At 30.2% G+C, this 12,900-nt stretch overlaps 2 protein-coding genes across 2 annotated transcripts; both read right to left on the reverse strand.

Moving 5' to 3' along the window:
• Nucleotides 1-2,237: 2,237 nt before the first annotated feature.
• Nucleotides 2,238-2,973, reverse strand: LOC113860081. The gene is made up of 2 exons (XM_027492706.1): nt 2,715-2,973; nt 2,238-2,506 (listed from the first exon to the last, which is right to left on the reverse strand). Exons 1-2 carry the CDS (start codon nt 2,971-2,973, stop codon nt 2,238-2,240), a joined length of 528 nt encoding a protein of 175 aa, XP_027348507.1.
• Nucleotides 2,974-7,487: 4,514 nt separating this feature from the next.
• On the reverse strand, nt 7,488-11,983 carry LOC113860131 (peptidyl-prolyl cis-trans isomerase CYP40). Its single transcript, XM_027492793.1, has 10 exons — nt 11,855-11,983; nt 11,413-11,747; nt 9,555-10,055; nt 9,279-9,366; nt 9,109-9,161; nt 8,876-8,980; nt 8,664-8,739; nt 8,252-8,289; nt 8,111-8,171; nt 7,488-7,873 (listed from the first exon to the last, which is right to left on the reverse strand). The coding sequence occupies exons 2-9, from the start codon at nt 11,581-11,583 to the stop codon at nt 8,118-8,120; spliced, it is 1,086 nt and encodes a 361-aa protein (XP_027348594.1). The 5' UTR covers nt 11,584-11,747; nt 11,855-11,983; the 3' UTR covers nt 7,488-7,873; nt 8,111-8,117.
• Between the last annotated feature and the right edge of the window lie 917 nt (nt 11,984-12,900).

A 12,900-nucleotide genomic window follows, 5' to 3' on the forward strand; every position in this document is an offset into this window, starting at 1 on the left:
CTCCCATATTTTGGTGTTTATTTGTGTTGCTAATAACGCTTCACTTGCGAGAAGGAAAAATAGAGGCTGTGGGAGGGAGAAACAAGGCTAGTGGGTTTGAGGGAAGAGATAGCAGAGTTGCGAGAAAGGAGAGAAAAAGCTGCAAGGGAAAATAGAAGTTGCAAGAGGGGAAAAAAGGTTGGTAGGTTGGGAAGAAAAGGTAGCAGAGCTGTGAAAAAGGAGAAGAAAAGCTGTGAGAAAAGGAAAGGAGTACTGCAAGAGGAAGAGGTAAGACTGGTGCGTTGGAGATTTGGGGGAAAAAAAGGTAGAGGAGCTACGAGAAGATGAATGATAGGGATGAAAATAGGTCAGACTGTCTAACAAGGGCCTACGGCCTAACCTATTTAAAGCCTAACTCGGCCTAACCTATTTAATTAATAGGCTTAATTTAGGCTTTTTAAAAAGCCTAATTAATTAAATACATCAGGCTTAAGCTTAAGAAAAAGTCTATTAGGCCCATCAAGATGGCCTATTTAAAATTTATAATAATATATTAAATAATTTTATATAATAATAATTAAATCAATTAAATTTTAAAATAATAAAATATTAAAATAAAAATCTTAATCATTTTCGTTATATTTTAATTTGTTGCATTTGCTAATTTTAGGTCTAAAACTTATTTATTTATATTGTGTTTGTTGATTTAATACGTAAAACTTTATGATACTAGATTTGCTTAATGATTTATAAATTAATATTTATTTTATTTTATTTTATTTTTTGTATGTGTAGTGATTTAGTCATTTAAATTAAATACGTGTTTTAAAAGTGATAAATAAAAATATGTAATTTTATTATATGTGTTCAAGGTGTTAAATTATTTTTTTAATAGTTTATTTAGATATAAGCCTTATCACTTTTAAAAAGACATACTTATTTAGATAATTTAATAGTCTGTTTACAAGGAAACTTAATGATTTATTAAATATCTTAATATGAAATAGGCCTTTAAACGTCAAATCATGCTTTTAAAAAGGTTAGGCTGGGCTTAATAAAAAGTCTATGACATGTAATAAGTTAGACTTTAAAATTATTAAACATGTTAGACTTATTTATGCAAAGCCTAATTTAGCCTAACCTATTTTTATCCCTAACAAAAGAGAAGTGGGAGAGTAGCATTTTTTTTAATTATTTTTTAAATAAAAAATTTTCACGTATGATTAAATAAATAATGTTAAATCACTCAGCGCCACGTATAATGTCTCTGTTAGGCTATGTAACAAAACTAACAAAAAGGACTAACGCAAGAAAAAAAATAATACTTCAAAAATAAAAATGAATAAAAAAAAAGTTAGAAGAGAAAAATGAATTGCTAAAACATAATAAAAGAAGATTTATAATTTTCATCAAATTGCTATGGGATTATATTAACAATTATTTATTAAATATATTGTCAATATACAAGTGTCAAGTGTTTGAGTTGTTGAGTAATCATTAAATGTGTCGTACTAACAACAAGTGAACGTTGTAAACTTTGTCTAAATAGATTTTATTTCATATTTAGGTAGCAAGAATTACCGAAAAATAACTTGTATTTAAGGCAATTAAAGTCTAAGAGCATGTTTGTTATTTTTTAATTAAAAAAAATATTTTTTAAAAGTGTAGACAAACATACTTTAATACTGCAAAAGACCACATTTATTGAAATCCAAGTGCATACTCTTATTTTTGCACTTTTAATTCTAGTTTTGCCTTTCAATCCAATTTCTTTTACTCTCAATTGAAGTTTAACCTTCTTTTAACGTTCATCCATTTACATGTTTTATTTCATATTTACTTTTATTTTATTGCTTTGATCGTTTCATGGCTTTCAATCTTTCAAAGTTCATACTTGTTTTACTTGCTTTATTTCATCCGAGCACTTTGAATTTTTATCGAATTTTAAGATTTCAAAGGTAGATATTTTCCTTCATAGGTTGCTTTCCGAAAATAAACTTAGATAAATTTTCATAAGAAATAACAATGCTGAAAAAACTAATAAGGTAAGCAATCACCAATTCTGAAACGCAAACTTCTTACAAGCTTTTCAACATATATAATGTCAAAAAGTGACATTCATTAACAATGCAGAAACAGTGAAACAACTAAACATCTATTTATCACCCTTCAAAATGCAGTATTTTTCAGATGCATCACATTATATATTGAATAAAAAAGGGAAACCATTGTTCTTGTATGCATTATGATCAATTTAGTCATGGCCATGGCCAGAAGGTACGAAGCATCGGCATAACAGTAAATTTCATCTGTCCATTGTTGCAATGAAAGCCATTTCTCTCACCGCATGCAAAGTAGTAAGGCTGCCACTTGTTTAACTCGAAATGGAAGCCCTCTCCTCCACCTTGTGTGGGATTCGCAAGCATCTTTGCCCTCTTAACATCACAATTCATGAAGCTCCAAAAGTTTGGAAACAAGTACACGCTGTGTGGAAAACTAGTGGCATTTGGAGCATCATACTTGAACACTAAACCACAAATATATATTAACGTCAAATTGTATATATGAATATTCTTCAATTAATTAAATTTCAATAATTGAAAATCATAAAATTTAATATATTGCTAATATTAAATGTTATAGTTTTTAATCAAAAATATTTTTTATTAATTCCTTGTTGTGTAAAAATCAATTAAACTTACTTGAACAATAATTAAACGTCAATCTTATCTTACCTAGAGTGTCGTTGAGGTAAAAGGGGCCATTTTTGAAAGCCCAATCGGTGTAGTTATAGCCAAAATGCCAATGTTCAGACCCACCCACTATGATCTTCCTTGGTTCTAGCTGTGTCTTGTTGTGGTTATGGTTCCCGAATCTGGACCACCAATCAGTGTAGTTAAAACCAAAGGACGAATCCTTGTTGGCCATGCTCTCTGCAAACATTGAAGCGATTATAACTAGTAAGGTGAGGCTCTGAGCAAACTTGGTGGCCATGGTATAGTCCTGCTCTCTAAGCTTTAGCAAAGGTGTGTGTTGAGTGTGATTTGGTTGGTGTTGTTGGTTGGAGTTTAAGGGCATTATATATATAGGATTATGAGGTGAGTGAAGGGTAAGCGTTAAGCATGAAATATATGTAGTGGTGCAGAATGACCAAATTAACTTTTGATTCGTTGGATATGCGTGTGGTGGAATCTCTAGTGTAGCATTTTTTTCCACTTTTCCTGCCATCAATTTCTTCCACGATATTTGATCTCGTTCACATCTCACGTGCCTTGCCTCGATTCATTAATTGGAATTTGTGAACGTGTTTTTTTGAGCTTCTGAAATTAATAAACTGCATTATGTTAAGAAATTATCTATTTTGTCAAATTTGGGATGGGAATCATAATTGTATATCCCAGAATTCATCGTGATGAGTTTGATTTTTAATTTTCATATGATTTGTTTCGATTCCTGCATTTACAGAAGAAATTTTCTAAAACTAATCGTGAGTTTAGCTCTTCGATATATAATTGGAGTCTATTGCCATACAAAAGAAGAAAAAGGCAAGAATATTTATTTAGATATAAGTCCCGTCAACTCAGTTTTATTTGGAATTTAATTAGAGGTTGAGCCTTTTTATTTTAGCATTTACCCCCAAAATGTAGGAGCCCAGCTTTTACTTTTTTATTTAAAACATGAATTCATTTTCTTGCAATAGGGTAGATGGATCCAGAATGATCATGATCAGGAGTTAACTAAAGAAAAACGGCATTTCATTTGTGTTTTTACACAAAAGGAAATTTCATGGAGGTATATATTAAAGAGCCATGGTTTAATAAAATAAATTGTAGTAATATCATTATAGATCATAACATGAATAACAGAGATTAATTTAAGCAGAAGGGAAAAAAATTGTTTGAAATTGATCAGCAGTTGAAATTAAGTCAAAGCACTCAACGAAGTTTCCTTGTGTTATATTTCTTTGTTTAAACAAATTTATTACGACTCGCTGTTTATTTATTGGCTTTGATTTGGTGAAATAGAGAGAGAATGGGTTGGTGCTGGGGTAGACGTATGTAACACAAAAGCACAAATTCTTCCAAAGCTTATGCAGGGAAAAGGTCAAATATGATCGTGTTGTTATGAGGTTTGATGAGGTCAAAGACAGTGTTTCTTATTATTATTGCAGATTTAACCGAGTCTAGTGGGACGGAAATTTGGCCTACGAATTCATATACTTTGTGTAAATGAGATACGAATGGCCTTTGGAGTGATGTGATGATGACGCCTTGGTGGCGTGCGGTGCTGTTAGATAACTCTATCTTAATAACATTTTTTTTTCTTGTTAAAAGTTAATATTATGATAAGTTAACTACAATAATCTTGTTGAACGTTTTATAAGTTCAGTAATTAAAATTAAAAAAAAGTCAAATGAAAATAAGTTATCAGGACTAATATATCATTTATTCCTTTTCGGACTCCAAGGTTTGCTATACCATGTAGCAATGTCTGCCTTTGATTTTGTTAGTGATATTGTTATTCAATATATCCCCGCAGAGATTTCCAGCAGCACAGCGAATAGCAATGCAGCAAAAATAAAAAACTTACTATCCGTTAAGATCAAGAAACCTTGTAATGTGCAATCCAAAGAAATCGCAAATTTTATGTATATGTTTATGTGTGATACAGTGCATTGTCAAACAATACAACGACTAATGCTTCTGATAGTTTTTGACGTTAGTATTGTTTTTAATTTAACACAGACACAAACAACATCCAACGTTGACCATGCAGATTCATCATCTTTTCTTAACACTAATAATGTTTTCATAGTCTAATTCTTTTACGTCTCATTTTCTCTTATTCTCTTCTATTTTTTTTCTTCTTTTCATCACATTGCTTATTATATTTCTTATCGTCTCTTTCTACTATTTTTTTATTTTATTTCTATTTTTCTATTTTTGTCTTTCTCACTTCATTTCACATCCCCTTTATGTGGAGATATCGCAACTCTCTGTTTAACATTGGCTTATTTGGTATCCAAATTCTCTGTAAAAGATTGAGAATGAACCCGAAAAAGATTTATTTCCACGGACAATGCTAATTGGTTTGAAAAAATGTTATATGAGTACGTTTGGAAACATGAAGTTGCATTATGAGAAGTTAATCAATGTTTAATGGTATTAAAGAAACAATAAAAAGAAATTTATATAAAAACTAACATTGAAGTATATTAAACACAGTCATAAGATTATATTAATAATATTTTTAATATAAATATTTGTTTTATTTTTTAAACCAATACCCAAAATTAACCGGTTAACGTTAATGTTATTTTAAAAGAGAGAAATTTTACACACTGGTGTTTTCCTCATTGTTGACTTTTTCTTTTGATCGATGTATTATTCATACAACTAATTAAGTCATACAAAACATATTTCTTTTATCTCTGTTTATCACATCATTCATAACATCTTCCATTTCCTTTATTTTTTGGCCTGATTCTCACTCGTTGTTTGTAAAAGTTGTTGAAGAGAAAAGGAATAGTAACAGCATATTTCACTGGTTTTTGGGTAAATGGAAGGGCATGCAGAGACCCCACTGCACAGCAACTTGACGAGAGGAAAATGACTAGACTAAGTACGAGGACGGTCTAAAACATGAACATGTAGAAGCAGAGAATGAGAAAAATTTACAATCGAATCTGCAACCATGTTACCCTCCCGAAGAGTATGAATGACCCTGCAGTCCCAACTCAGATTTTGTGACAATGCGGTGACTCTCCAAACAACCTCTTTTAATCATGGATCGCCATGAATCTCAATAACTTTTTTTAATAATTTTAATTTCTTAATCAGCATTCCAAAATGATGTTAGTATTAATTTTCTTAAAATATATAATATAATATTATCTTAGAATAATACCTAATCATGTACAGGAAATATATAATTATAAGTATGTAAAACTACAATAACAACAACAACGTTCGTGTTTGGAAAGCCAGAGCTTTAGGAATAAGGACACTTAACAACAACCGTTGAAGCAGCAGCATCAAATTTTGTACCATTTATAGTTTACAAATTAGAAAAATAAGAACAAAGGTGTTGCTATGTCATCTTTTAATAGTGTTTTAGGTAAATTGTGAAATATTAATGGGATTTGTAAATCTATGTACTTAAACTCATACTAAGGATTAAAAACAACAATCATTCAACAGCAAAAAAATAAAAATAAAAAAATTCATTATTCATCTTAATACTTAAAGTACTAAATGGTATCAAAAGTTTTGTTTTTAAAAATATTTAATATTTGCATATTTTAGAAATTATTTTTCATTCTTTAACGTTGCTCCAATAACTTTATATAAATAATGATTATTACTCCAATTGTTGGTTGGATTATAATTATTCATTATTTTGATTATTTATATTAAGTCTTATAAAAATTAAGCAATAATAAAAATATAATAAAATAATTACTAGTTTCATATATTTTTAAAATAAATATTAATTTAATCTCAATATATATCAACATACAACTAAATAATTTTGAAATAAAGTAAAATTTAATAAATGTAATCTATATGATAAAAACTTTTAATGTCAATAAACTGTGACAAAATCACTCAGTAAAAAACTATTTAATATTCTAAAAGTGAATTTGACTAATGTAAACCAATCTTTCTTCAATGTTTAAAATCCCATTATCAACAGCAAATAAAATATTTGACACTTACTGGTGGCCGTGATAAAAAAAAAAAAAAAAGGAATAATAAGAGTGATAACTGCAAAGCATCTTTATACTAAAAATGATATATATATAAAAGACTCATTTCTTTAAATTGTTAAAAGAAATTGATTTTAAAAATATAAAAAAATAATTTATGCTTTAAAGTTTTATGTATAACAGATATTATATTTATTTATTTATAATCATAAAATAAATATTTTTTATTTTAAAAAAGAGTTATATTTAGCTTTTTTGAAAAAATTATTCTATCCAGTCCTAATTATAAAAAAAAATGTAGAGTATTCTTTTAGTCCTAATTATAAGAAATATAGATTTATTTTTAGATAAATTAACTGTTATTTTTTTATATACTCTTATTTATTTATATAATATATAAACAATCCGTTCAATTATTTAATACTAAAAATATTTCCAAAATAACATAGATATTTTTATTAAAACCAAAGGTAATATTTAAAATAAATTCTAAAAATAGTTCAAAATCTAATTTATTTTTTTTCATATTCTGATTATTTAAAGTTTATAGAAAAAAGCTGAGATATAAAACTTTTCAGAAAAATGAAAATAGTTTCTCATGAATTAATCTCAAACCAACAGGCTCATAATTAAGATAAAACAAAGCTTAAGCATTTTGAAAAGGCAAGTTAAATTGAGTGAAGTTGTGGTAGAGGTGCCAATGGATGTGGATTTAGGGTTTAGACGTTGTTTCCATATCCATGACCGTAACTCCATTACTTGCATAGACGGCGAAACAAAACGAAGAACAAAGAAATTAAAAATAACCAAACCTAGCACATTAACCACAACTCAAGACTATATAACACACACTAAGTGGTTATTCAGTCTAAAACTGAAGACCACAGTAAATGGCCTGACCAATAAATGCTCTACATTACACCTTGAACACAAGTTCCCAATAGTAAATATCAAAATCACATAAGAGTATGTCTGTGGTCCATCACCACCCAATAAAATGATCAAAGTTCATGGTCAAAAAAAGGTTGACAAAATTGTTGGCTAAAAATTTAATCATGTAACAATACCATTCATTATCCACTTATTTCATCTGAGCCTCATTCCTAATACTTTTAGTAACAATGGGCTCAAGCCTGAAACTTCAATCTTGTGTATATGCTGTGACGATCTGGTTGTTACAGAAGCCTGAAAAACAAGATTAGTTGCATACATGTCAAGAAAGGAGTTGAGTTTAATAGCCCATTTGAACTAAATGATTCAATAATGCAAATCAATATATCTACCATGATGCATCAACATAACTGAAAAATAGAAAGATGGTGGGCACGCAAATGTGGTTGTTTTCATGGTAATTCATGTGCCTAGACATATATATCTTCACTGTCTTATCTATGTACCAGTAGCTGAGAGATTGTGACATACCAGGGTGTTATTGGAACATCTTGCTATATGCTTTTTTCTCTCTATCACGCCTATCAGCTATCTGCAACAGACATAATAAAGTTAGATTCGCACAAGTATATAATGCTTCAATCCTTGCTCAATTTAGATGGATATACTCACCTTCTTCCTGGCAACAGCAAGTTCCTTTTTAATTCCAGCTGGAAATAGCAATATGACAAGTAAGCTTTCGTGAAGTTGCACGATTATATTACAAGGTTTAGTGAACATGGCCATATACCAATGTGTTGTTATCAGTTTTTGGCAAAATAACCCTTGAGTTCATTTTATCTTCAAATTTTTTCCCTCTATATTCCCTCTCTCCTCTTGGATTACATCATCCCGATATTAATTTAGAGCTTGTATCGTTAAAAAGGTTAACCCATCTTTTACATAATATATATGAAAATGAACTATCAAATACATCAAAAACCTGAATAAAATAAATCAGATATTCAAATGTATATCCCAGGAATTAGAGCACAGAAAAGAACATGACAAAGCCCTGATCCAAAATTGTACGTTCATAACTAACCATCATTTGGCTCCAAGTTCAGTGCCTTCTTAAAGCTTTCAACTGCTGCATCAATGTCGTGGAGTGCCATATATGCCTGGTAAACGGGAAGGAACATAATTACCGGAGTAAAAAGCAGGATGCATTAAATACCCACAATAAAAATCCTGACACAATAAAGGGTAACAAAAACTCGTAATTTGTGACAGAAAGCTCTTCAATTCAATACCAACCTGTCCTTGGCGAAACAAAGCTTTAGCATTGTTGTCTCCATCACGCATTGCAAATTCTGTATCTAATAATGCTCCTTTAAGATCCCCTAATTTCAATTTACAAGCCTAGAAATAATGACATAACATAAACAATTAGGTAGTAAATAAAAAAATCAGTAAATAATGAGATTGGCAACAGGACTCAAAAAAATATTATACTATATTATAAAGGTCATAACTTCATTCCAACTTACAGAGCTGTTTGTAAAAATCTGAGATTTTGTTTTTCTCAAACCAGAACTTTTCTCTGCAAAGGCATAAATATAACAATACATCATGAGCAAGGGAGGTGAAGTGCATTTGTAGTATAATCACTGCACATTGCACAATTAAGTGAAATAAATGGTAACAAAAGGCAGCACACCTTCATCAATGCCTTCTTTCTCCCAACAAATATCCAGGTAGCGTAAGGCCTTCCGATACTTTCTTAGAGCCATTTTGTAGTCTTGTTTCTGTCAGAAAACATTAAATTAGTTTCTTGCTACAAAGAATCACAGAGGAAGGGGGGGGTGACTACTGCAATAATAAAAATTGAACAACTATTAACAAGCAGAACAAAAATAACAAAAATATTCCATTCATTTCTCAAAATAATACATCAAAATATAATCTGAGATGGACCAAGGGAAAGCATCAATACCTTGTAATACTCATTGCCAAAAGCTTTAATTGAGTCAACAGATTTCATCCACCACTCAAGTTCGTTTGGGCTTGCATCAAGGTCAGCTGGCCAATCAGGATAAGTATCACCATCTTTGAAAAAGTTAGATATCCCATCATCTTTTCCTTCAGGAATATCTCCACAGTCCACAATTTTAACATCCAGGCTGGGACGATCATCATCTCCAGTCACAACATGCTCAATTGAACGAACCACTCCCATTCCTTTGACTACTTTCCCAAATACAACATGCTTACCATCTAAATGAGAAGTTCGGGTAGTCGTGATAAAAAACTGAGACCTGTTAGTATTAGGACCAGAGTTTGCCATTGATAACATCCCTTTCCTTTCATGCTTCAACTCAAAATTTTCATCTGCAAACTTAAGTCCGTATATAGATTCTCCTCCAGTACCATCTCCAGCAGATATGTCACCTCCTTGAATCATAAAGCCTTTAATAACACGATGAAAGCAAGAACCCTGAAAATACAAGTGAATTCCACAGTTGACCTTTGAACTAATATTGCAGACATGTTTTAGGAGACAGTTAAGTTGGTATTTATACCATGAAAAGTTTGTCTGTCTAATCCCTCTATTGCAAGAAATCATTGAAGTAATAACAAGAGGAATTGTTTTGTACTGCTAATACGCAAGATTTACATCTTATACTGCCTCAACCAATTTTCCTCACATATATGTAAAGAGACGACTACTATTTATCACCATATCATAAATTCCTAATATTTATTATTATGAAGCATAATTCAGGAAGCACACTGCCCCTATGAGAATTTTCAATCATTTAATGTTACGCTGAACCATTTTCAGTACCAAAGTCAACAGATTCAGACCTGCCTAGCACAACAAAGCCAACTAGGCAATAGATGCTTGAGTACAATTCTCTCCAATTTAAGCATGTTTTAAAGGAAATTCTTGTAAAATGCACTAAGAATAGACACCAGAAGGATAATGAACTCTATATTGAAGTTTTAATCAAGAAATCAAAGAACAAATGTTATACTTCAAGGCCAATGGCACCTTATGGTATGGCACGAATTACTAGAATATAAACTATTATATCATATTTGTTATCATTTTTTTTCCTTTCCCTTCCGTATTGCTGGGATTAAATTAAAAGATAGTTATTATATTATATTATTTTATAAACCAAAATCTAAAAAACCAGAAGGTTGGCATATCTCTGGGATATTTTACTAGCAATTTCGTTTATTATTTCAGTTGAGGATATTATCAAATGGACACAATATACGCAATTTCACAAACCCCTCTCACTCCCGCAAAAGAAAAAAAAAAGGGAAAAGGAAAAAGGAAAAAGGAAAAAGCTTTAGATTGAATAAACTGTGTCGCCCACCCTTAACACAATACATGTTAAAGAATCCTTTCCCCAGAATAAGAGTATAAATTTGAATGACTGCTAAAAGGTATCTCCAATCTAAAAGAATAAAGGGCATACCCGTCCTTTCAGAACTGATCGTTCAAAAGAGAGAAAATGAAAAGCATTAAAGCACCGAGTTTTCAAATTCAAGTTCAACCATTGGATTACTACAACAAAGTCCAGATCTTAGAGCAGCCAAAAGCGATAATGAAAGAGAACGATAATCAAAGCTCCGAATCCAAACACCATTTTGAATGCATAAAAATAACAATCCTCTCATTCAAATCCCATGTGACTCAGAATTGACGAATATGGGCAACAATCATTCCACAATCAAAAGCCCAAAAAAAACAATCTTTCAGAGCTAAAAAGCTAGAATTGAATAGAAATATAAGGTGGGTATGGGCATAAAGTGAGAGGTTAAAGGTAGAAAGAGAAAACCTTGAAATGGAGGGGCACCCCAGTATTTGGACCAATGCCTTTCTCACCAGTGCAAAGAGCTCTGAAATTCTCAGCGGTTTTGGGAGCAACATCATCGTAAAGCTCCACCACAATCCTTCCTTCAAGCTCTTCACCTATGCAAATGTCCAAGAAGCACCTTGGTCTACCCATCTCTCTCTCTCTCTCTCTCTCTCTCTCTCTCTCTCTCTCTCTCAATCCTTTTGCGATGTGACTCGGTGTGTAGCTACGTTGTCTGGCCTTGTACAAGTAGAATACAAGACCTTCTAGACTCTTCCCTGAGGACTCTCTTCAGAGCTCGATTGGTAACAGCCACACTGAGTGTGAAAAAATGAGAAAATATTAATTACTGGTTAAAATTAAATGAATAGAAACAAGAATAATTAATAAAAATAAAACATCCTTAGCTGTTAGGAGGACTCACCCGTTCCCTGCTATGGCGTTTGTTTCTCTCTCTTTGAAAACCTTCACGTCAGTGCCAGTTTGGCAGTTTCAACGTTGAAACGCCTTCAAATTTACTAACTTTACGCCTCTTCTCTGTCTGTATAGTTATGGTAAATTCACTGAATTGAGCTGTGGGTGACAACAGGTATCTATTTACAATCTCGGTTACCAAATTTGGATATGAGTTGGGTCGGTAAAGAGTAAATTTCAAGAAGAATCCTTACCTCTTTTTTCTTTTTCAGAATACAAAAGTTTTGCTGTAACTTTTTCAAATTTATTTTTTTTAACGCGTTTTTTTTTTTACAATTTTTTTTCAATTGGTGTTCAAAGATATACTAGTATTTCTTCAGTATACAGTATAGATATTATTAAAGTCAATTAAAAATAATTATTTAATTAAAAATCTATTATAATAGTATTTACAATATATATATATAAGTTGATAATAAAGCATTATTAAATAATAAAATTCTATTGAAAATATTATTTATTATTAATAATATATTAAATTAATAAATTTTTATTGTATGTTTGTAAGTATATATTAAAAAAATTTGTTAATTATATTGAATTTTTTTGTTAATTAATGTTGTCTTAAATGTTTTAAAAGTAACAAATAGATTAAAAAAACTCTAAAAATGTGGCAGATAAAAAAGAAGAGAAGGAGTATTTGAATTTTTTTTCTTCTAAAATTAACGTTCACGCAGCTAAATTTGGAATTTACTCATTAAATAAATAATAATTATAAAATTTTTAATTTTTTATAAATTCTCTTAATTATTAAATATTATTTTTTATGTTTTTAAAATAATAAATACACAAATTTTATTTAATAATTACTTCGAGTAATAAATAATGTTTATTAAATAATTATTATTAAATATTTTTTATGTTTTTAAAATAATAAATACACAAATTTTATTTAATAATTACTTCGAGTAATAAATGCATACGTTTTAGAATAATAAATATATACATTTTCTCCCAAGAGACTAATGCTAGCGCTGATATAGTAGGTTGTTCAAC

This window comes from Abrus precatorius, unplaced genomic scaffold, assembly GCF_003935025.1.
Source record: "Abrus precatorius isolate BTA unplaced genomic scaffold, Abrus_2018 Scaffold2, whole genome shotgun sequence".
Taxonomy (NCBI): domain Eukaryota; kingdom Viridiplantae; phylum Streptophyta; class Magnoliopsida; order Fabales; family Fabaceae; genus Abrus; species Abrus precatorius.